Below are 26,537 nucleotides of genomic sequence, written 5' to 3'. Positions count from 1 at the left end.
AGAGGAGAGCTTTAATTTAACGGAAAAGCGAAATGGTGTTCTCTGTTACGTATTTTACGTTTTAATAATATAATTTATCAAATAATAGTAGAAACGAAAAACTACTGTTAATAATATATAAATAATCACGTGTAACTTGCAACGTGCTGCAGTGATATACTTATAATGTCGTCTACCTACTATATAACCGTCTACTATATTATAATCTACCTGAATTCAATTATGAGTTATGAGCAAAAAGCCGGGTTAAAAATGTAAATCTATGAAACTTATTGATGACAGGACTACAAATTATTTCCAAAACTAATCAAGATACCAAAAAACCGCGTATATATGTCGATAGACAATCTTTTTCCTATTAAAATGCCATCAAAAGTGAAAATCGATCACTTGTCAGTTAACGGCATTATAGACATACCAGAGCAGCTTGGTCTTTTTCCTGATTTATATGTGTTACCACCTATTATAACATCTCTATTTCGCATCTCACTTCCTCATATGTATATTAAAGTTATAGATTCGAAAGTGAGTTTGTTTATTAGTTTTTATACGTCCTTACGTTCTGACTAATCAACCGACAATCATGCAATTTTGCGAACACGTTGTCAGGGGTATGAAAGGAGGACGGGGGTTTGTTTCAGGGATACAAAAGGGGTTATGGGATCCCTTTTGGTACGACGTTGTAAAACGTACTCATTTGCGTACGTATCCATATGCATATCCTTGTAATTGTGTTATATTATATAACTTTTGTAATATAATTTATTTGCCTGCTGTTTATAACAAGTAATAAATATACGAGGCATTGGTTTTTAATATTAAAATTACTTGCGAGTAGCAGGTACTTAACAGCCTTGTACTGAACACCTATGTACCAGTAAAAGACTACGTAAATGCTGTTAAATTTAATGCATAAATTGATTGTTTTATTATTTATTATCTATAAGCCTTTCACTCACATTTATTTGAAATTAAAACGGAATGCTACATGCAGATAAATTTTAATTTTTTGTTTATAATTTAATATGAAATTATAAAACGAATAGTTCACGATATTACGAACTGATTTTTTGTTTTGTTTTACTTCGGAACTGCGAATTTGTAAAACATTGCTGTAACAACAGTTGCTTACAAAATATTACATTTATATTAACATATTTTATGATTATATTATATGGTATAATATAAACAGTTTTTTTTGAGCGTGAGTTCAAGTAATACTTGATAGAAGTTTGATTGATCTTAAAATAATACTTTATCTCATCTTGTCTAAGTTATAGCATAAATGAACGTTACAATAAGGTCACCTGGTATTTTAATCAGGTGCGTTCACAACGTTAGTTTGGGGTGTGGGTACATCAACAAAGCCTCGCTAATCAAACTACGTCCGACGGTGTCTGCCTTTCAATACGGTAAGGATGAGGAACCAAGATCAAATGAGAACATAGGCTTCCGGCTTAATTGGTTCGCCTCTGGTTTCTGTTTGAAATTAAACACCATTGTGGGTTAAGGTTTAAATTTATTACTATTGTACTGTCGTTTGTTAAAGCCGTTTTTTCAAAAATTTATAACAATGTATATTGTTCACCAATAATATTGTACACAAATTTCCTTATATTAAAATGAACAAGAGGGACTATCGCTAAGACAATATTTTTGTACCTTTGCCCGAAGGTCAGGCAGATATACAAAAAAAGGTTCAATAAAACCACCAAAATGAAATATTCATAAAATTGTAAAAATATAGAACGCTTATGACACAAAAATCCTTTTGGATTTTTTAGTATTCTCGTTTGCAACTGATATTATTAATTAACTAGCTATACCCGCCCGCTTCGCTGGGCATTAGTCGCAGAAAAATAAATTTAGAATTTTTCATTTTCAATTAATTATTGATCATCAACATTGTACAAATAATAAAGAAACAAATCAAGATACAATTAGAATATTAAATCAAATACTTAAAAAATATTTTATTTAATATTCGTCATCTATTTCATCTTTTTCAATGATGTTCTCGATAGGCTGCAGATTGATCATAACACCCATAAACTTTTTGTCAAGATCACATCTTCTTTTTGTTGAATCTGGAAACAAATAGAATGGTAGAAACGAATGGTACGATGAAAATTTTAATTAAATTTCTATAGTCTGTAAAAGTTTGCATCACACCAACACGTCCTCTTTAATCCGGTACATTTACAACCTTGTCAATACTTTCGAACGTACGTCAAAGAATCCTGAGCATATTCGTGCATATGTTTTGGACTTCCACTGTACGAAGATCTGTACGAAGAGCCTGTCGTAAGATTATTTTGATACAGTCCGAGATGATATCCATCTTCTGCTCGCATAAACCGAATTGTATAATCGTAATAATTGTCATACGATTGATGTGTTGTGAATTGTCAGCGACAGCGACAGCGTTTTTGTGTCGCTTAGTGATAACATTACCTCGTTTTGTAATTTCTGTACCGACAGTTACAGCTGTGAGTTCAAGAGCTATGGGAGCATTAAAACGCCTTTCATGCTCTGCATTCAATGGCGTTCTATCTGCATTGATAATGACTTTGAATCATTTGTTGTTTCATCTTCTAGAACAGATTTAAAATTTTTAACTAAACAATTATTTTCATAAAGCATAATCCTAAATTTAGCGATGATTTATCGATTGGTTGTTGTACTGAACATGCATCGAAGATCAATCTTTTTCTACGTTGTCCATTAAATAAATATCCAGAAACTGGGGATTTTATTTAGATACTGAAAGAAGTTAACCAATCATATGATACACTTTAAACGTAGACGCGAAATTATTGTATTGTACAATATTTGTTGCTCCAAATGATGTCATTTGAAAGCATGAATTGTATTTTATAAAATACTGAAGGAAATATTGAGACTCCTTAGTAGTTCCAATAACGTATGTAAGAAGAGATTCTGGTGGTTCAACCAGTTGTGGTAAATACATTTTGCCAGTGGAGTAGCACATGCCAGCAGTTTATTTTAAACATCATAGCGTGACAATGGGCATACTATATTCATTAAACCAATGATCACATCGGGATGCATCTTGTTATCATAATCTATACCGTAATTGAAGGCTGATTTATTGAGATTGGTTCTAGTTCTTGACTTAGTCTATTTTAATCGTTGATCATCCAGTCGTTGGGCTTGCTCGTCAGGTTTTTCAGTATCTGTTGATGAAGATGCTTGTTCGAAGATCTGAAACTTGATCATTACGTTGACTAACTGTTTTGGCAACTCTCAAAGTAGAAATTCGGATTACAGTTGCTTCTATACGTATTTCTTGTTGGTGTGTTGTTTCCGTAGCTCTTTTAGATGACGCTGCGCATATATTTGTTTATGTTCCGATCTTTTTTTTCTTCAATGGCATGGTGGTTTCTATTTATAAAAATAAATAGTTTTTTTTCAAATTTGTCTTATGTTTACATTTTATACTAAAGATTCATGGTTATTGGAGTTATGAGTATACTTACCAATTATGATTATTGTTTACTGTCTTATCTATATATATAATCGGACAGCTAATCACTTTTTCCCGCACATGTAGTCTATAATTATTTTAAAATGACAATTATTATTGTTGTGATTATTTTATGTTTATTGACATATGACGGAAATTAAGTTAGTTTGTGTGCTTTTTGAATAGATTTCATTTCATTTTTTTGTAAATATTTCAAAATTATAGAATTGCATCTTGATATGCATAAGGGCCATCTGTTGGTTATTTTTAATGTTACTGATGAAATAATCCCTTTCTCCATAAAAAAATACTTGTACGTTTATTATTTTCATGACAATCGGTTGAACGGTGTAGAAATCTTTATATCGCAGCGCCACATGGTGGTGAGTTACATCAATGGGAATAGCATAATCACTTTCTCCATAAAACAATAGATATACATACCAATTTTCGTAATGCAAACAAATCGACTTTATATAGATGGCCTATGATTTGCGCAAGCACATGTTTTTCCTGTATACTAATTTTTATAAAGATCGGTGCAGCTGTTCTCGAGTTTAAGAACAAGAAGAAGAGAGAGCAGAACATACAGACAGACAGACATAAATTACAAAAATGATAAATTTTATGTCAGTCAATCATAAAAAGACCATTTATACGAATTAAGACAAAAAATAAGTGTACAGACAGACTCTAGAGATTTATATAGTAGTGTAGATTTAGTATTCACGTGCGATAGCTTTAGCATTAGCGTATTTCATGTATAACTTTGGTGTTTCTATACCGATTTCTATGATTCTTTAATATGGAATAGTAAATACTGTTAACTTTTTTAATTTGGGATGATTGAGAGTGTTATAAACGTAGGAAAAGTCAAATATAATCAGAAAGCTTCGAACTACTACGCTATCGGGAGTGTCACGTGTTATTGTGTGTCTACCGTAAAAGATAGACATAGGCTGTCATGGGATATTTTTTATATAATTTTAAGGAGAACATTTCCGTAATACATGATTTCTGTGTACCTTTAACCATTAAGGCTGTACACGCGACGGAAGCTTAAGATAGGAGTAATTTCTACCGTTTTCCCAACATTTCCCTTCACTGCTCTGCTCCTATTGATTTTAGCGTGATGAAAAGTATACTATAACCAGCTCAGGAGTATGAAAGATAATTATACCAAGTTTCGTTAAAATCCATCCAGTAGTTTTTGTTTCTATAACGGTTATACGGACAGACAGACAGACAAACAAAAATTTTACTGATTGCATTTTTGCCATCAGTATCGATCCCTAATCACCCCCTGATGGTTATGTTGGAAAAATATTTCATGTACAGAATTGACATCCCTACAGATTTATTATAAGTATAGATTACTATTATAAATATAAAATGTTCTTTGAAACATTTTTTTTAATTTTTGTTACGTGTTATTTTAATAAATTTTCCTAATTATAATGTGTCTGATTATGTCCCTGTGAAAATAAACATTCTAAGCCTTTGATAAAGGTAAAGCGTTATAAATACGGGGACTGCATTTATAAATAGAGTTACATGAAAAACGACTTATCTAATAAGTTACGTCCTCAACTTATGGAGTAATGCATCACGATGTTCATCCTTCACGGAATTTCTTTTGAAGCTTCGAAACGTTTTTAACTACCTGTCCTATCTATCACCGCTAAATTCTTTCAGAATAGAATCTATTTTGGAATATAGCACGTATGTATATGTGTATTAGTTTATGTATATTAATTGCTTATTTAATTTGTATACGTTTTTAATAAACGCGTAATATTTCAAGTTATTTCCTTGTTTGTTTTATTAACAAATTTATTATATACTTTATATAATATGCAATTTTAAATCGACGTATTGCAAGACTATCTTATTAATAAACTCATAATTGATTCTGTATGGTATGAATCAATAGGTGAAATTTTATTGAGGTCTTGTAAGGGCATCATAATCTTGAAAGACTCATTTAAACATAGAAACCTATGAATCTATGAAAAAAATCTCTGTAAAGGTATTATTTGAAATGTCAGCTAAATAAAACAAGGAGACGAGAAAGAAAGAGCAAGTTGAAGCTGTTTGTGTAACCGACAAACAACTGAATCAATGATCACATGAGACCTATACATCGGGCTCAGTGCCGTTCCTTGGTCCTCTAACCAAGGAACTATGTCATATAGTTGCGCGCGCGTTGTACCCTTTATTTGACTAAATTTTTTTTTTTTTGTAAAAATTCATGAAAACCTCCGTATTTTTGAAGTTAAAATATTAATAAAACACATAGCACGTAGTAACCAGTTTAGGCATAAAAAATATTTGCGTTAAAATAAACTGTATGTATTTAAAAATTATAAAGTAAAATTGTAAGCAAAGTTGGTTGACTTAGTAATACAATTTAATTGACATTTAGTTTTCATTTAACCTTGATATATAATAAATGGACGACCAATTAAAAAAGGGATAAGTTTTTGTGCGGCGGTTACTATGTTAATATACAGATTGGTCTTCTATCTGAAAAATATTCTCTAGCAAAAACAACTTCCTGGTAACATTAAAACAGGTGGTTTGATATCTTGATTTCGTTACAAGATAAAGCGAAGGATTGAGCTGGAATCACTAACAGAACTCGTCAATCGACTTATTTGATAAAATATGAATAATTAATTGATTTATAAAATCATTGTTCTTATAGCTTTATTTTGATGGTTACAATAAGGTAATAATAAAATTCCTTTATATAATTGTGAATAAGAAACAAAACACCATAAAAAATATCAAAAATACTTTTATTAAATGTATAAACAAATAATATCCTTTCAATCCATTAAAAAATACAGTAAATGTTTTGTATGTAATTAATAAACTTTTTTTTATTTTTATTAATTATATCAAACAAAAGCCTCCTGTCCTTTAAAGAGACATGTTTTAAATAAAATAAATTTTTAATGAGGTGATTTGTGAGTCAGAGATAGCGAGTAAAATTCTTATTTGTATTCATCGACAATTATTAATATTTATAGGACTTTCAAATAATTATTTTAAATGATAAAGTGTATGTGAAAATAAAGTTTAAACCTCTTTGGGTTTCTCCCTGATTACGAACGAGTAGGTAGACTACCTACACGTCATACTACATATATGTCTATATAGTGTTGCAAACTTTTCCATATAACTGCTCTATAAATATGTTTATGTATTTGTGTATAACATAACATCTTCATATATCTTAGTCGATCGCACACAGCGTCCGCCATTGAGGCTCTCAGGCGGCCCAATTTTTCCGCCTTAATTGACAATTGTTAATCATTGCTAATCAAGTAATCAATCCATACTTTAAACTGTAAACTAAATAAGTTTCTTGTTAAGATTAGAATAAACTGCCTTACATAAATATTTATTTATTACGAATAAATAAGAATTTAATTAATTTTCGGAGTAGTATTTTTTTGTCAGCGTTTTCTGGCAATATACCTAGTATTAACATAAATCTCATACATCTTTACGTATTATTGTGGAGTACTTTTTGAATAATAAAACTCGTAAAAATATTTTACTATAATATTGATCAAAGTATTCTAAATATTTAATTATTAAATTTAAACATATAAAGGGGTTTATGATTGCGTTAAAAATGAATTCAAAAACCTTTAGCGGCCGTTGGTTAATCGTAGCAGGTAGATTTGACTGATATACATAATACAGTTAAGCACTTCAACACATGACAAAATAATAAAATATTAAGATTAACTACTTGATCGTAAAAATGTATTCTTTTACTTTTAAATATATAACTTTGCGAACTACGCCAAAGCATACAAATATATGTAAAGTAAAGTAACAGTCTGCAAACGTCAGGAGAAAGTCACGAGCTTCTAACACCACGGTGATCCAATGCCGGTTGGTTGATACACATGTATTCTATTTAAATAGAAACGTGTTAGATTACTCACGATATTTTCCTTCAACGCCGAACACGAGATTAATTAACAAATTGAGCACATGAAAATTCAGTGGTACTTGTTATGTTGAATCTGCAATCATGAGTTATGATGTACGGGACTTAACCCGAGGGTTACTTTGGCTTAATAATTTATGTCGATAATGATTAGTCAAATGCAGCAAATATATAATTATAACATTAAAACATGTAATGGATTACGCTATCAATTGAATTAATCCGAGTATTGTTCTATGAATATCCCAGCACGCCTCACTGCGGACAATAATGTTGCATTATTTTATAGCAGAAACGTATAATCCTAGCTAATATTATGAATGCGAAAGTGCCTTTGTTAAACTTTCACATCCCAACTTATAACCGATTGTGATATAATTTAGCGCACTTAGTTATATAGAAAAACACACGCAGTCACGTAGCTTTGGGTATGATGTAGTTTAATCCTTACCTGAAATTAATTTTTATATGTTATCGATTCGTCTTGAGCTGACCGATAGCCAAAACGCTGTGAAAATAATCCAAATCCAATAATCTGAAACTAAATAGTAAAAATGCTAGTTAATAAAAAAAATGTACAAAGTTGTCGCAAGTAATACCTAAAATTGTGATTTTAATATCTTTTTTCAATTGTTTCAGATTTAATCGTTGAGGATAGTGAAACACAAATGAAGAAGTGCATAATTCCAATACTATGTGTGCCATATAACTTAATTGCGAGTGCTAATTAGTGGTGACAGATGAATTTAGTGTTTTAAACAACAAATATGAGTTTCCTAACATCATTGGGGCAGTATGTGGCTGGAATGGCAGACAGCGTGGCCGGGCTCGCGCTCTCCCCGCGGCGCGCGCCGCCATCCCGCCATCGTTCTGCTGAAGAGTCCCAACAAAAGCCACAGACTTCAGCGGCTACAATGAGAGGTAATAAAAGTCTAAACACAAGCATAATAATAACTTAAAAAAATATAATATACAAAAAAAAAAAACATTACAACAAACTTTTAAAGAAACAAATATGTATATTGTTTTAACATTTTATTTGAGACTCCTATTTGAATGTTGAATTATTAAAATCAGTGTGTTAAGTGCACTTATTGATAAGGCCTGTTTTTATTTATGATGTTAATTGATAAGACAAAAATAGGATAATGCTTCCCTATGGCCTTGTCAGTTTAAATATCAGTGACATTTAAGCACCGGTTTTATTACACTAGGTAACATTTATTATTCGGTATAAATACGATACTAACTTTAGTTTGTCATCAGTTGTATCTCATCCGATTAACAAGTATCAAGATGTTCAAGTTCGCAGTATTGTGCGCTTTCCTGGCTGCGGCCACGGCCGAACCTAGTGCCATCATTTCGAACTTGGGATACTCAGCGAACATAGTGGCTCCAGCGACGACTGTTGTCTCAAGCTATCCCAACAACCTGTTCTACTCGGCGCCCTACTACTCGTCGGCACCTCTGGCTTACTCCACACCATTGGGCTACTCTCATCTCATCAAGAAACGGTCTGCCCCCTTAGCAGTGAGCAGCTACACCGCGCCTTCTCCGTACTTCGTCTCTACACCTCTCGCGACCTCTTACGCCTCTCCCTTGGCAGCGTCTTACGCCATTAATACTCCACTGACTACTACTTATACTGCGGCTGGTCCGTTGGCATCATCTTATATTACTCCCTACTACGCAACTGCCGCCCATCTGATCAAGAAGAGGTCAGCTCCGTTCTTCGCGCCTTCTACATACGTTGCTCCTTACGCTTCTTATTCTGCTGCAACTCCATTCGTGCCAACAACATACGCAGTAGGCAGTCCCTACGTGTCAACTCCTCTGATTACTGCTACTCCCTTTGGATACAACGCCCACTTAATCAAGAAACGTTCTGCTCCTCTCGCTGTATCGGCCTACTCTGCTCCTGCTGCTTTCTCTCACCAATCGAGATTTGACTACCGATCCGACTCTCCTGCCATCACTTACTCTTCTTACTCACCCTTCCCCTACTCCAGCCCAATTGCCGTTCCTCATGTGTTCTAATTGGACCCATGATCAATTTTAACTGGGAAATATGTCATCAAAGATTGAAATATCGATGAATAAAAATCCAACAAATATTGTTGCAAAATAAATTTGTGGAAAAAAAAGTTTTGTTTACTTTACATGTTTTTACCTAATAATAAGAAAAATGCATTAGTTACATTCATGAATTTCGTTGTTTTTATATTATACAATCTAATAAATTGCAATCCAATTTTATAAATGTACGTGTTAAACCCTTAGAATATAAAAGAATTATGAAATCCAATATAGCAGTTAAATCCGGTTTTATTATACAGCTACACAAATCAATTTGTATATTTAGACTTAAAAATAAATTCAGTCAATTGCTAATGAAATTAAAAATTATCCAAAAGCATTCGCTTTCTTTTCTACCATTTTAAAACAAAATTACAAACAGTTATATCATAAAATACATGTTATTAACATAATATAAGGAGGAAGGATAGAAAAGTGTAATTTTTTACTTTCAGGAATATTGCTTTGTAAACGACTGACTTTAAATCATGCTGCAAGTCAATATTAGTTTAGTATATAACAATAGCGTTTAATTTAATTGAAATTAGCATTTCACAATAGCATTTACCATTTGATCAATATATATGTAAACAAGCTGTATTCCATATAATTTGCTGATTGCTTCTTCACGAGGATATTATGATCAGTACAAAATCTAGTTTAATTGTACGTAAAAACAATTAAGTATTTTTCACTTCATTATAAAAAAGGTCACCCTACAAGAAAGCAAAATTTTTTTAAACGTATTTATTTAAAATCAAATCTATTGTAAACAAAACAAACAGCATGAATCGCATGAATTATCATTAATTAACTTATTAAAATATACGAAACCGCTATACCAGTGTATCAGCGAATATAAATAGTATACTTACATACATTAATGTAAATGTATAGAAGCTAACTACAACTGCTCCGTCATGAGATCTCCGATCTACGTAGGGCTACATGTCTAAATTTAGCCTAGGTACTCCTTTTGGGGCCTGGACGCTTACTAAAGAGGATTTTTGTAAATGTAAACTTCAAGTTATCGAAATAGAAGGGGTAATATTGTATAACTTTTGTCTGTACGTAGTCCGAACGGCATATATACAACGAGATAACAAACAATCAGTTTTATTGAAAACTGATTCATTTAATTTATTGGAACTTTTATATATTTTGCCTTGCTCTATAAAAGCTTGCTGAACCGGGCAGGACTAATTCCATGTCAATTAATTTAATTAAAAAAAGACAAAATCAAGATTTGATTATGCTTTACTCTAATTGGCTCACTAGCAATGCCTGGCTTATTTTTTTAATGATTGCTTATTGTAAATTGTTATATTGAATTATTTGATTTTCATGAAAATAAGCTGAGATGGCCCAGTGGTTAAAGCGCGTGCATCTTACCATCCACCGATGATTTCGAGTTCAAAGCCAGGCCAGCACCAATATGTATACATGTGCTTAATTTGTGTTTATAATTCATCTCGTGCTTGGCGGTGAAGGAATGCATAGTGTGGAAACCTGCATGTTTTTAATTTCATCAAAACTCTACCACAAGTGCATTCCACCAACCAGCTTTGGAACAGCGTGGTTGGAATATGTTCCAACCCCTCTCCTTAATGGGAGAGGGAAATTTACAGGCTGTTACCGTACTGTAAAGTCGTACGTCATGTAGATGCGTCGTCGAAACTTAAGAAATGTCTTAACCGACTCAAAAAAGAAAGAGGTTCTCAACTCGATTTTATTTTATGTTTTGTGGCCTCAGAATTCCGTCATTTACGAACCGATTCGGAAAACTCTTTTTTGTTTGGCATGATGTATGTTAACAGCTTAAATATTTTACTAAATGGTGCCATAAAATTAATGGAAGATGAATTGACTGAGTATTATTCAGGTTACAGGTTGAACAGCGCCATTTAGTAAAGTGGCTAGGCGTTTAATTGGCTAGTTCCCTGCGGCATATACATCTCGTTTGGTTCTATTTAAATTTGTAAAAATACCAACCCGTACTTTTTTTGCTTTTTAAATGATATATTTTTTATGGAGATGTTTTTGAATTGCGCATGGTAGATAATTCTATCATCCGTAGCAATAAATCGTTTTTTGACTATTATTAAAATATAATTTTTTTAAGTATACCGGTAATATTGATTGTAGATACTACCGATTTGACTTTGTTAGAAATCAGGAGTCTTTTTCTTGAATCATATAACTATCATAAGCGCGTAGGTACATGTGTATGTAATGAACACAAAATACCGCACGTGCATCAATTATAAAAAAAATGATGTGATGATGATGAAATTGAAGAATATTAAATATGTATAAACATGAAATGGAAAATTTCAATTTAAAATGAAATTTTGTGAACCACCTCTAAATGAAACTCACGATTATTATTTTATAAAACCTGCATTATATCATTTTTGTTAATTTTCTCTTTAGTCTGCGTAATTTCACCGGCCTCAAACATTACTGTTCCGTGCCGGCGGGTCGTAGTGTGTTGTTATGTATTCTATAGCGTTTCCCAATATCCAAAGCATCTGACGCAAGATTTTTTTATACCGGACTAATTGGATTAGGAAGTTCAAGCAAACATATTCTTCACTTTTGTAATATTTGTATATATAATTGTTATAAATTAAATATAAAATTCCTTAAAAAACGGTTTAATGAATTATATCTACACCCTATTTAAATCTTCCTAATTGCTCCGTTTATTAGAGGAAATCGTTTGAAAATTCTGTCGGTAGTTTTTAATTTTATGCGTATAGATAGACAGACGGACGCGGTGGAATGACTTTGTTTTATTATATGTAACGATGGAAATTATGTAAAAGATTATAATATCTTCAACATAATCATTAATAATCTGCCTTTTTTCATTTGTTGGCGCAGTGGACAAAATTGAACACAAGGATTTTTTTGTGGTGGGCCGGATGGACAAATGGGATACCTAACGAAATAATCACTCCTTACATCACACCAATGCGAAACCTTGGGAGCTAACCTGTTATAACTTTTGTGTTCACTTGACCTTCAAATAATAATAAAAAAAAATTAAATATTGCTGTTTGACGGTAGAAATTTGTGATAAGTGGGAGGTTCCTACCAAGACGGGGTAGCACAACATCCTATCATCTAATAAATTCGACAATTTGAGATCGTTAAGGTCTGTTCGACATAAGTCCGTTTTGTTATATGGTAGTCGGTGGTTAGGTTTCGCGCACCCATAGTAATGTCACCACGGTGAAACTGTGCTTTACGATAATTCCCTAAAACCGGCCGTTCGTCATATACATTATACTGTGTCAAAACTGTACGGAATTATCTAAATATATTTAACTCAAAGTTGACTGACTAACTTATATAGTGATCTATTAAAAAACAGCCCAAGCCACTGGATGGATCGGGCTGAAATTTTGCAAGCAGGTAGATGATATGACGTAGGCATCCGCTAAGAAAGGATTTTGATCAATCCTATCAAGAGCGCACGAAAGTTGAACCACAAATGTGGTTTACATAGAGATCTGAAATTAACGTAATGTTTTAAATTAGTCAGGTAACAGCTAGTTATAAATAATTACGTATTAAATTATTTTATTTATTTATTACACACAAAAAAATTATATGAAAGTTATTTGTTAGTTAATTTAGTAGAGCGTTACTTATTTTTTAAGTCGTAAAAAATTCAAACATAAAATCTATGTCTCAATAAAAAATACAATATAAATAATAAATCTGGAACAGAATGTACAATTAATCACCTTTTGTATGAACTTTTGATGAAGCTGTTAGGCGTGAATATTAACATGGCCTTGTGATGGTTAAATACCAGCTTCCTTTATGGACTTTCTATACCGGTTCGTAAAATAAAGTCGCCCTAAACTCTTGAATGTTTTATATAAATACGGTATTCAGTTTGTTCTGTTATCAGTTCGTCTGTATCCAAGCATTGGATAATACAGAGCAAGATGTTCAAGTTCGCAGTGTTGTGCGCTTTCCTGGCTGCGGTCACGGCCGAACCTAGCGGTCTTGGCCGAACCATCTATTCGACCTTTGGATACGCATCTAACATAGAGGCGCCTGCGACGACTGTTATCTCAAGCTATCCCAACAACCTGTTCTACTCGTCGGCACCTCTGGCTTACTCAACACCATTGGGCTACTCTCATCTCATCAAGAAGCGGTCCGCTCCCCTAGCAGTGAGCAGCTACATCGCACCCTCAGCGTACTTTGCGTCTGCTCCTTTCGCCACCACATACGCCGCTGCCCACCTGACCCCAACTTTCGCTGCGGCCGCTCCTTTGACTACCACTTACGCCGCAGCTGCTCCTCTGGCGACCACTTACACCACTGCTGGTCATCTCGCGACGACCTACTCCTCGCCTTTCTACGCTGGTGCCGCCCATCTGATCAAGAAGAGGTCCGCTGCTTACATCGCTCCCTCTACATTTGTGCCGTCGATTCCTTACTCCGCTGTGACTCCTTACTACACATACCCTTACGCCGCCGCCGGCCCCTATGTGCCAGCCCCTCTGATCTCCTCCTCTCCTCTTGCCTTCAACACCCACTTCATTAAGAAGCGGTCTGCAGGTTTAGCTGCATACGCTGCCCCCGCTTCCTACTCACACACCTCTAGATTTGACTTCCAGACTGCATCCCCTGCCATTACTTACACTTCTTACGCCGGACCTGCCCCTTTGAGTTACGCTCACTCATTCGCTTTCCCTCAGTATCTGAAATAAAGCTTGACATAAAGTGTTTACAGAATGCACACGATTGAAAAATAAATGATTAAAAATAAAATGTTGTTTCATATTGTAATATATATTTGATAATAAGATACTATTGATTATATTTTCTTCTTAATTCTTAACGAAATTCAATTATTGTATAATACCTGCCTTGATTATATAAAACTATAAATTTACAGTTACTAAACCGTTCATATAGTTATTACGCGCAGAAAAAGAAAATCACGACATTTCCCAGTAAAATTATGCAACAGCGTTCCTATTTTGCATGTCTTTCAGCCACCGTGACAGCTGGCAGCAGTAAACCTTATCACTGATGAAAGCGACAGGATTAAGTAGCGCGGTAGAATTTCTCATAAAGCTGATTAATTTCAGCCGCATCTTTTGTGCTGTAGTAGCGCCTTATAAAAATGCATTTGAAGATGTCAGTCACATTCTGTAAGAGAACAGTTCTCTGAGAGGCTTGTATAATCTGGCACTAGATATAAATTGAAATTGCGTAGATACATGTATGAATAAATTGAAGATATATCATTATATTATTTTGCATGAAATGACTTTTTTTGCAACTCGTGGATCATATGCCATTGGCAAATATTTTTAACTGTGCCAATTCATAAATTCAAATAATTTAATATACATCGTTGTTCATTGAAAAATGAACAACGATGTACGATTAATAATATAATAACGATTTGAAAAAACTAACAACAGTCGCTTTGTGTGAATTTATCTCGTTATAGCAATGATACGAGTATATACATATGTTATATTGCTCACTACAGCTATATAAAAAGTAATTGTAAATATCGTACTATACTGTAATTGAAATTGTTTTTTTTTTTCAATAGTTTGCCATATGTACAATTAATGAAATTAAACAGTTTTTTTACTTGCATATTTAAATATGCTATGACAAAAGAAATATTTATGCATATAACGCTAATTAGATTTTCGATAATTAATGGTTACGAACGATATACATAATTTAATAAGGACTGTGTTTTTGCCGAAATTAAGAATATTTGCTTACTGAACAACAAAAAATATGATAGTTGGATTTTTTTCTATGAGCTTGTAATTGTTTTCAACAACAACAGCCTGTAAATTCCCATTGCTGGGCTAAAGGCCTCCTCTCCCTTTGAGGAGAAGGTTTGGGAACATATTCCACCACGCTGTTTTCCTTCACCGCTGAGTACGAGATGAATTATAAAGACAAATTAAGCACATGAAATAGCGGTGCTGGCCTGGGTTTGAACCCGCATTCATCGGTTAAGATGCACGCGTTCTAACCACTGGGCCATCTCGACTCGACGTAATTGTCTTCATTTGCTTCGTATTTGATATAAAATTCTACATCTGCTTCAGATAACACGTGTAAATGGCTTTTGACACTTCTTATATTATAATTTTATTCGTTTATTATATTCATATAATAACAATAATGCATCTTTATTGTGACGAGAGAAACAAAACAATAAAGAACTTTTTTACAAATAACAGACTCGTCTTATTTCTTAAAAATATCCGTATAATAAAAGTCCTTAATCTATGATTCTGATTTATTGGTTTGATTGATTGGTTTATATTGGGATTGATATATATATTAGATTAGTAGGGTATCTTTATTTATTTATTTATAACGACAACTTACAAAACATACACCATTTAAGTTAGGTTTTAAAACAAAGGTAATTAAATTTTTAGCTGAGTGTTGTTTCAATTAAAAGTTAATACGGCATCGAAAAGGACGTTTACCTATGACATGAAAATTTCTACTTCAATTTGTAAACAAAGCATGTCAATTACATGTTTATATAAAAAAAATCATACACTAAACATACTACTAAATAGTCTATAATTATATTTAATATAAGAGGGATGCTCAGATTAAACTATTTATTATCTATAGACCCGATCAAAACCTATTTACAATTGTTAAAAATAATTATTTTTGAATTGATAGCATATAGTAGCAAAATTCGTATAATCGAGATATTTCGATATTGAATCCATGAAATTCAATGACATGACTGTCAGACAACGGGCGGCCATGTTTGACGTTTACGGGTGCATTCAGAAAGTGTATTCCCAATAATATTTCGTGAAGAACTACGGTAGTTGGTAAATTTAATTATTCATATTTGTTTAATTTGTTTAAGTGATCTTTTGTCGTAGATCTATTTATTTTAAATGTAATTTACATATAAATACTAACTTATATAATAAATCAATTATACAAGATGCATTTTCGTTCATTTTAAACAGTTCTCGGATGAAGAATTTATGTTTCTTAGGCCCCGGAGCCAAGGAAGCCTTTAAGCCCTTATTTATTTATTACTTATTTTACTAAGGTCTCTATAAAATGTATACCAGAAATGGTTACACGTTCCACACGAATAGATAACAATACAAGTAACCAAGCCATATTAATATCGTAACATCGTAAATATTTGAACTCTACCGCTGTTTCGGAAAGAATGCTAATATTTTCAGTAATTGAACTTTAAACTTTTGTAAAACAAAAAAGGAAAGCATAAAAAAAACAACTCGTCTTATTTTCCTCTCGGATCACGCCGCCTTTAGGCGATGCCAAAGGCAGTTTCTTGTTTATGTGGTTGTATCAATCAAAATTTAATCTCTGAGTACTTAATAATGTTGAAGCTGTAATAAGGTTATATAATATATAATTCAAAGGTTTGTATTCCTTTTTTTCACAAAAAAAATCCAATCAAAATAACCATTTCTATTGTTATACATCGTTTTTTATCGCTTTGAAGGATGAGTTAGTTAGTGTAATTTTAGGTACAATAGACTTATTTTTCAAAATTGGTGATTATTTACATTATAAGGAAAGTAAGGAATTCTTAATAATTTTCACAGCGATGCAGAATTTTTAGAATAGAATTTTTATAAGCTATGTTGACCGCTTACCATCAGATGGGCCCTTCGCTTGGCCGTGTATCTATATCATACATGATATATACAAATTATAAGTTGTTTAAAAAAACCTTTACGACAAAAAATCCCTTATGAGTTTAATTTCATCTAAATTATTTCAGTTTGTATATAGCGCGAAACGTAATACAAACCTAATCTGTTTTTATATAACTAGAGACCCGCCCCGGCTTCGAGCGGTGGCAATGCTAATACCTAATATACTTTTTACAGATTTTTTCTCGTATCTTTCCTTTATTGTCCATATATTATATACAAAAATCTTCCTCTCAAACCACTTTATCTATTTAGGGACTTTGTTTACTGCTTTGTAATGATTCATTAAAAAATGTAAGCATAAAGCTAATAAAAGGGAATGCTTATTAATAAAAAGTTTTATTAAATAAAGTCATTTCAGTCATTCTGCCTCTATATTTACAAACGCCAACTTATTTTAAGCTACTTAACGGATTAGAATGCGGTTTTTACTGTTAAAAAATAGCGATATATGAAGGAAGGTTGTACGGATGTATAAAAATTTTATACAAGACTAATTGGCTACACTATGATGTTATTTTATTTAAAAAAAAAAACTATTTTCGTACGTTTCCCTGGCTAACGCTGCCTGAATTTTAGAAGATAAATCTATGTTTTTTTTTAGAAAATTGATTGAAATAAGGTCTATATATATAAAAGATCGTGTTAAGCGGTATAACTTTGTGTAAGCCTATCTTAGAAGGTATAGCAATATTAGTATTGTTATGATTTGGTTTGAAGGGTGAGCCAGTAAATACGGAGACTGGGGACAGCGGTGACCACTTCACTTCAGCTTTTCCATTTTCTCTTACTATTTACTAATGATATAAAAATAACAAACGTTATAAACTAAAGTACTTCTACGTACCTAATATTTTCTTGCTGAGCGACGTTCTCGGTTTTTTATTAAGTGACGCCTGTTCGTAATATATAAAAATATTGGTAAAGTAATATTTTTACAAAATTTTGTCGAAAACAAAGTGACGAAGTTAAACAGTGGGTGAACCTTGAAAGTAAAATTTACGATTACCGGAGGAATAAAAATTTCCTGTTAGTCTAATGTTTAAACTAAGACATTATAGTATTTGTATATGTATATACATATTATCTTATTTGAGTACAAACACTCGAAGATTTATCGAAAGCTATGAAATTGATAGCCCTGGCGTGTATCTTACAATTTTTCCTTGAGCTTTTTTTGCTTTTAAATTTAAAAAGATTTAATTAATATCTTTTTCGCCTCGCAATTTAAATTTACACCGACAATTATTGTTGTAATCATCATCATCATCATCATCATCATCATAATTAAACAGTGTTTATTAAAAAAAATTTTAATTGAGACCAATTTTTTTAAAATAATTTTTGAAGTTGCATTTTTGACTTATTTTGAAAATATATAACCCATATGAAATGATTTTAAATGACTTTTAAGGTAGTGAAAATAAATAGATGTTTAATTATTTTATAAGTCAACACCTGGTCAAAATTAAAATCTTAGTTGTATGTATATCATAATATTTCAATTGTGCATTTTACCTGTTTTTTGAGAGTAAAATAATATTATATGTTCAACTTAAACGATTTATTTTGATATTAATGTATTATAAAAATTAACGCAATTTGAAATTTGATTCCCTTTTCTTCTTTTATTGATTCTCGTATAACAAAAAATGTAAATTTATCTTTGAAAGAGACGGTCGAATTTGGTGCCTATTTGAAAAATGTTTTTATATTGAAGTTAAATTTACTATTTTTGTGTTTTTTTTTTTTTTTTTGTAATAAATAAAATCATTAAAAGAAAATGATCCAGAGGAACTATGTAAATATTTTATAAGATCCTCAAGTAATAAGTATGTTTTAACGAAAACTTGGCATTATTTTTAATATTATCTGATTTCTAAAAAAAGAAACACGTAATTAAATACAATTTTTTTAACTATTGTTTATTTATAGGATAGATATTAAACCAAGTAAAATAAAGACTTAATAAAAATGACAGACACAGAGACCAGAATCGAAAAAAAAGACGAATTCGAATTGTATTATTTTATTTGGGACCATGTAAATAATTTCACATGTTCACACGACTTCATTCAGTACAAGTTAGGGTAAGCGATTGGCCTAGTGTAAGCCAGGGGAGATGCAGCAGCGTAGGAAGTGTAAGTAATGGCAGGGGATGCAGCCTGGAAGTCAAATCTAGAGGTGTGTGAGTAGGAAGCGGGGGCAGCGTATGCAGCTAAACCTGCAGACCGCTTCTTAATGAAGTGGGTGTTGAAGGCAAGAGGAGAGGAGGAGATCAGAGGGGCTGGCACATAGGGGCCGGCTGCGGCGTAAGGGTATGTGTAGTAAGGAGTCACAGCGGAGTAAGGAGTCGACGGCACAAATGTAGAGGGAGCGATGTAAGCAGCGGACCTCTTCTTGATCAGATGGGCGGCACCAGCGTAGAAAGGCGAGGAGTAGGTCGTCGCGAGGTGACCAGCAGTGGTGTAAGTGGTCGCCAGAGGAGCAGCTGCGGCGTAAGTGGTAGTCAAAGGAGCGGCCGCGGCGAAAGTTGGGGTCAGATGGGCAGCGGCGTATGTGGTGGCGATAGGAGCAGGCGCAAAGTACGCTGAGGGTGCGATGTAGCTGCTCACTGCTAGGGGAGCGGACCGTTTCTTGATGAGATGAGAGTAGCCCAATGGTGTGGAGTAAGCCAGAGGTGCCGACGAGTAGTAAGGCGCCGAGTAGAACAGGTTGTTGGGATAGCTTGAGACAACAGTCGTCGCTGGAGCCACTATGTTCGCTGAGTATCCCAAGTGCGAAATGATGGCACTAGGTTCGGCCGTGGCCGCAGCCAGGAAAGCGCACAATACTACAAACTTGAACATCTTGCTCGGTATTATTCCAATGCTTGGATAGAGGCGAACTGATAACTGAACAAATTGAGCAGCGTATTTATATAAAACAATCAAGAGCTAAGGGCGACTTAATCTCGAATTGGAACCGGTATAGAAAGGTCGTTGACGAATCAGGAAACTGATATTTCATCTCGACAAGGTCACCCGCGCTAATCATCCATTAATACTAGCGTCGAAAGATAACGAGGGGATAGTTGTTACTACATCCAAAAATCCTTTAGTTACTCAACATTTTCTAAGATGGTACGATTTTTGAAATAGAATCCCACAAACACTATTAAAAAAAAGGTTACATACTGAGTTTGATCGGTTTTATTTTGAAGGAATTCATATTAGGAACCAGATTCATATTAGTATACTCACATTAAAATCTCTCATTAATTTGATCTTAGAATTGCTGAATAATGTAAAGTTGTGATTGTTTGAATGACATATTAAAATAACATCAATCAAATTATTGTTAGTTCGTAGTAACTAGTAGTTAATCTTTAGTGATCTAATTGTAACTCAACATATATATTGATTTGGATGTGACTAATACTTAAGGCTTGCGCCATATTATTGTTATGTTTTTGTATTATTATCGACTTTTGTTCACCACAGGATTTCCGCGAGTATTACCTACCGAGGGTGCGTCGGCGCTAAGTTCTCGTCGACGCACTTTGGACTGTCTGGCACCATCAACGGCGCCTCGTCGAGGCGGGTCGCTACGTGTACCGAGACCACCGCAGCCCCCGGAAAAGCCTACCATGGCGTTCTGCAAAAGGCGTTTGTCGTGGCCGGAAGTCGACAATTCAGTTAATTCAGGGTGAGATTTGTTTCATATATATTTATTTTATAGGTTGAGAACAAACTGTACTGGTACTGCTCGGACTATAAACCACTTTTGGCCCTTATTTTGCATTAATTCCAAATAGGTAAGTAGACTATAAAATGGGTCGCTAGCAGTAGTAAGTGGTCGTCACTACCTGTACACGTTGTTATTTCCCACGTTGTCAATGCGCCGCCAACCTTAGAAACTCACAAAAATATCCATCAACATTTTACTCATAATTCAAATATAAAATGGTATATTTTAACATTATCTATTAAGAGAAAATATTATGGTTCATTTTTTATTCGTTAAAAATTAGCAATAGTAAATCTCAATAAATTGTCTTACGAATTCCGTGTGTGTTCGCGTTTCTTTCTTTCGTTTAAGTACGCCTCTAAGAGCATTAGTTGATGAAATATTTACCAAAGATAATCGCCTTATATGAGAAGAAATATTTATATATATATATTTAATCATACAGTTCATATTTAGAAATTTTTAATATTGGATGGATATTTTTTTGCAAATATATAATAAAAATTATGTATATTATAATATATGTAATAAATAAATAAATAATAATAAATATGAGACAACATCACATACATTACTCTGATCCCAATGTAAGTAGCTGAGGCACTTGTGTTATGGTAATCAGAAGTAACGACGGTACCACAAACACCCAGACCCGAGACAACATAGAAAACTAACGGTAATCTACATCGACTAGGCCAGGAATCGAACCCGGGACCTCAGAGTGGCGTACCCTTAAAAACCGGTGTACACACCACTCGACCATCGAGGTCGTCAAGAGTTTATTATTATTAAGTTAAGTTATTAAGTTTATAATATTATAATATTTACCTATACTATAATTGGAAGACAATAACAACTAACGGAAAACTATTCCTTAATGTTCTGGACGAGCGAACTTGAGCAGTAGGGCTCAAGTAGTCGGGCTGCAGCCACATACACAAAGGCAATTTTCAAACAATACAGAACAATATAATTATTGTAATGAATATGACTTTTTAAATTTTTCGAGCAAACAAAGAAGTATTAATTATAAGATCAAAATTTTACGTTAAGCCCTCTGGTACAGCAATAGATACCGCGAGGCTATAGGTCTTGGCGCACGTCACCCACACCTTACGCCGCCTTTGTGTTCAGCAATTACGATAAACAATGGCACGGACACTTTGTCTGAGTAGATTAATTAAAAAAGACATAATATAAGAAATATCATAAAATTTAATTCAATATAATAAATAGGTTTTTGTAGAGGAAAAATTATCGTTATGAACCAATGTTTGAGTAAAAATTCTACTTTTTTTATGGTATAGGTTGGCGGACGAGCATATGGGTAACCTGATGGTAAGTGGTCACCATCGCCCATAGACAATGACGCTGGAAGAAATAGTAACTATTCCTTACATCGTCAATGTGCCACCAACCTTGGGAACTAAGATGTTTTGCCTTGTGCCTGTAGTTACACTGGCTCATTCACCCTTCAAACCGGAACACAACGATACTGAGTACCGTTATTTGGCGGTAGAATAACTGATGAGTGGGTGGTACCTACCCAGACGGGCTTGCACAAAGCCCTACCACCAAGTACATCATATGTACAATTAAAATACTAATTTGATAACTAACTTATATTGCTATACAAATTATAAAACCTACATGATATTTAAGCTCTTTGAATAGCGAGATCTTTGAGTTAGCTCGTCAGCTCGATGACAATTAGTGTGCAACCAAAAAAAGTTTTTAATTTGTAGTAACTAAATTTTTCAGGAAAAGTGTACGAAGTCTCGAGAGCTACATTGCTACTAGTGTTTCCCGAATTCAGTCTTGGTCTTGCAGTCTTGGTCTTGTTCTTGCGTTTTTGCAAGACCAAGACCAAGAACAAGACCGCGTATGTTTAGCAAGACCAAGACCAAGACTGACCATGCAAGACTTGCGCAAGAACAAGACATAGCCTGCAAGACTCTTGCGTCTTGCAGGTAGGACTTAGCGCTATTTCACGGAGTAGTTAGGTGTAACAGTTCGGTGTATAGGTACGCTTAGGAAATCTATGAGACGCAAAAAACTGTATCAAAGAATATGAAAAACTGGACCTATGCGTATTACGACTAATACCATAAACATACCTACATAGCGAATAAAAAAATATCCATTAAAATCAAACTGAGTGCATGCATAGTTATGTTTTAATCATCGGCACTTTGATAATGCGGCATCAAAGGTTTTGTAGTTACTTCTCAAAGAAATTTGCCGTTTTTCGGAAATACATGGTTATGATACACGCGCCGGCGGCTTCTTTTGAAATCATATACAACAATCGTTGCCGCCGCACCGAAATCACAACATTTGACACTATTTTATGGCCGCCACAGGGAGTAGGTATACTCATGCAAAATAATTTCGAATTTTAAGAGTACCTACAGGTGTTCCAAAGAATAAATAAGTTTCAGAGAGCTTAGAATGAAAATGAATACATTATAATGATCACGCAAGTAGTATTATGATTACGATAAAATGGTGAGAATAGGTAGTAGATGTCATAATAATTTATGCTTGTAAGTATATATTATAATATTGATTATATGGTTTTAAACTAATTACTTAGGTTTACTATTATTGTACATTTAGTCATGATATTTCTTAAGTTTTTACAAGACAAAATAGCAAAAAAGTGTTCAAATATCACCCGTTTGATTAATATTGTAGCCACTTTTAAATATACCTGAAACGTGTAAAATAATCCTACAATACTAATAAAATAATATAAAAAGCGTAGATACTTACCTTCTAATAAAACAAAAAGCCTGCGATAAGAGTTTTGTATTGCTTACCAGCCCGAATATCTCTGAGAGAGATGGAGAGTAAGTATTTACTAGCAGTGCCCGCGACTTCGTCCACGAGGAATAGTAACTTTGGAGGTATAGTGACGTTCAGGATTAATTTATTTATTTTAAAACTTCTGTCATCAAACATACAAACAAACTTTTCAGCTTTATAATATTAGTATAGATGCACGCCAAAACAATCACTTATATGTGAAAGATAGTGATTGGCACTAATTCTTTTCTTATATTATATTCACGCGTTGACTCTGTACAAGTAGGTAATAAATAATCTGTGTTTGTCAGTTGATTTTTCAAATTTCTTATCAAATCTTCAGCAATTTATTAATCTGCTTGATCTTTACTATGGCTATGTTAATTCAAGCTCACAATGTTCCAATTCTAATACGTTTTTCTGAGATTTAAAATAAACTTTAATAAATAGTAATAGACTAATAGGTAATTGCAAGACTTGCAAGACTCTTGCTGCAAGACCAAGACCAAGACCAAGACTGGGAGCGCAAGACCAAGACCAAGACCAAGACCAGGTGTATTGGCGCAAGACCAAGACCAAGACTGGCTAAGTCTCGTCTTGGTCTTGCATTTGGGCAACACTAATTGCTACAGCCTTACATAAAAAATGTGCACAATTTATGAGAAATGACGTAGTGTACTACGTATGTAGATGTATAATAGTATGTATGTATAATAATATAAGTAGTTATAGATTTTCACCTGCTTTTTAATTTATTATATATATATATATATATATATATATATATATATATATATATATATATATATATATATATATTATTGAAGTGATAAATTTCATATTCCTTCAACTACTAATAAACCGAAAATAATAAAGGCGCAGAAATTAAAATCGTATCAATGTTACAGTTATAGGACCATGACATTTTTTTCGAATAAGTATCCAATATGAAAATAAATTTGTAAATTTATTTTAAATGGAGTATTGGTACTGTCGATTGTTTTCCAAAAGTAATGGATTCAATACTGACAATAAAGCCAATGTTTAATTTTGGTAATGGCAGCCGATAAACAAAGCCTCGCAATAAGGAGCAGGCGGTCTCCCGTTTCTAGATGAATCAATTTGTCGGTAGGGGTTCGTTAGACCTGTATTGTATTCATTTAATGTTATTTAATTAAATATCTTATAAAATTTATATACTAGCGCCTTGCTCCGGCTTCGCACGCGTGAAATTTATTAATAAAGAAAATAATTAATAAAGTTATAACACCTCGCCTCATTGCCTCCTCTGGTGACAGGAGGGCTGGTTCGTTTGTGCCCAGAGGATCGGAATTGCGATTCAACGGGGAAATGCTGCTAGCATTCTTGCCACCATTTCACGCGGTCAAGATTTATACAGTAACTAGTTTTAGTTAATGTTTGTATATATATATATATATATATATATATATATATATATATATATTAATATTTAATTTAAGCATTTAATGTTGTTAATTCTTATGTTAATAAGAAAATGCGTGTGCAGTTGAAAAGAAAATATTAAGTAGGCATATTAATTTACTTTATGACGTTTATAATTTATTAGTCAATGTAGATCAAATTTGAGTTTGGCTTATAGATTCAAATTTCGATTAACTTAAATGCCAAGGACGACATTTTATTGTAACAGCCAGTTTTAATACACATCGCAACAAACGATTTTTTGTTTTCTTAAAATAAATCTCTAGTAGATATTAATAAAAAAAAAACATTATTATTAAAACATGAATCAAGCAGAGCTTTTTTTATATTATATTAATTGCTGCTACAGAATGCGATATCGCACTTGGCCGCTTTTTAGAAATTTGTAATAAATAAAACAAATTAAAGATTAATTTTACAAATAAGTATGATATGATAATAATGGCCATATTATGATATATTTTTATTGTCATAAGAATTAAATAATTATTATAGATCAAATGATTATTACGATATTGTATTGTCATATTAAAAAAAAATTGTAATTAGTATTTTGATGCAAAAAAAAACAAATTTGCTTGCCACTTTGGCGTAGTTGCTAGATATAAGGTCGTCAATCCCGAAATACTGGATCGATCGGGTAAAAGTTATTAGGTTTTATGTCGAAAAATACTCAGTAACAGCCTTGAGCCCGGGAGTTAGTGTGCACTCCCATAAATCAGAAGGCACGTATGGTAGAGGTCCTGCGCCTGAACTTTTTCCTACTGGATTTTCGTCGTGATGAATTTACTGTACCACAGAATTATGAGAGTGAAAGAATAGAGGATGTTTCAGTTTTGGCGCACACACACTAGTGCACCATAATTATTGCGTATTTAGTATAACTCCCTTGATTACACACGACATCATAATATCGAATTTATATAGAATCGTATTTTTGGTCGAGATTTTTTTTTGATTAATATATGAAATAAAACATAGTTAAACTTATTGTACGTTTGATACGAACGGCAGATGAAAAACAATGTTTATGAAAACAATATTTTGTGGCAATTATAAGTGTTAAGAGATTCATGAATGTAGAAAAAAATTTTTTTTTTTTTTAAATAATAATATTATAGCCTAATTAGACAGGATACGAACCACGCGTCAACAATATAGTACAAAACGGCGGTGATGGTTATGGTAACACACGGGTACCCGGGGGGCCCCGTCACGGTAGCATGCGTAAGCGATCCCGTGGCGTCCGCCGAAAGACGGAGAG

The 26,537-nt window shown here is 33.2% G+C and overlaps 4 protein-coding genes across 4 annotated transcripts in view; 3 read left to right on the top strand and 1 right to left on the bottom strand.

The window, feature by feature from the left end:
- LOC124536503 (BAI1-associated protein 3) overlaps positions 1-26,537 on the top strand; it is a 104,761-nt gene that overhangs the window by 7,269 nt on the left and 70,955 nt on the right. The window contains exons 2-3 of the mRNA XM_047113059.1: positions 8,097-8,378; positions 20,755-20,959. Of these exons, the coding sequence (XP_046969015.1) occupies positions 8,225-8,378; positions 20,755-20,959 (359 nt within the window). The 5' untranslated portion in view covers positions 8,097-8,224. The remainder of the gene's footprint in view (positions 1-8,096; positions 8,379-20,754; positions 20,960-26,537) is intronic.
- On the top strand, positions 8,692-9,584 carry LOC124536502 (larval/pupal cuticle protein H1C-like). Its single transcript, XM_047113058.1, has one exon. It carries the CDS (start codon positions 8,754-8,756, stop codon positions 9,492-9,494), a length of 741 nt encoding a protein of 246 aa, XP_046969014.1. The 5' UTR covers positions 8,692-8,753; the 3' UTR covers positions 9,495-9,584.
- LOC124536501 (pupal cuticle protein G1A-like) lies at positions 13,476-14,296 on the top strand. The gene has a single exon (XM_047113056.1). It carries the CDS (start codon positions 13,496-13,498, stop codon positions 14,267-14,269), a length of 774 nt encoding a protein of 257 aa, XP_046969012.1. The 5' UTR covers positions 13,476-13,495; the 3' UTR covers positions 14,270-14,296.
- On the bottom strand, positions 19,298-20,149 carry LOC124536500 (pupal cuticle protein G1A-like). Its single transcript, XM_047113055.1, has one exon. It carries the CDS (start codon positions 20,119-20,121, stop codon positions 19,348-19,350), a length of 774 nt encoding a protein of 257 aa, XP_046969011.1. The 5' UTR covers positions 20,122-20,149; the 3' UTR covers positions 19,298-19,347.

The sequence above is a fragment of the Vanessa cardui genome, chromosome 16 (genome assembly GCF_905220365.1).
Source record: "Vanessa cardui chromosome 16, ilVanCard2.1, whole genome shotgun sequence".
NCBI lineage: Eukaryota > Metazoa > Arthropoda > Insecta > Lepidoptera > Nymphalidae > Vanessa > Vanessa cardui.
Note: the sequence above shows the minus strand (reverse complement) of the source record. Positions and strands in the feature narration are given on the sequence as shown.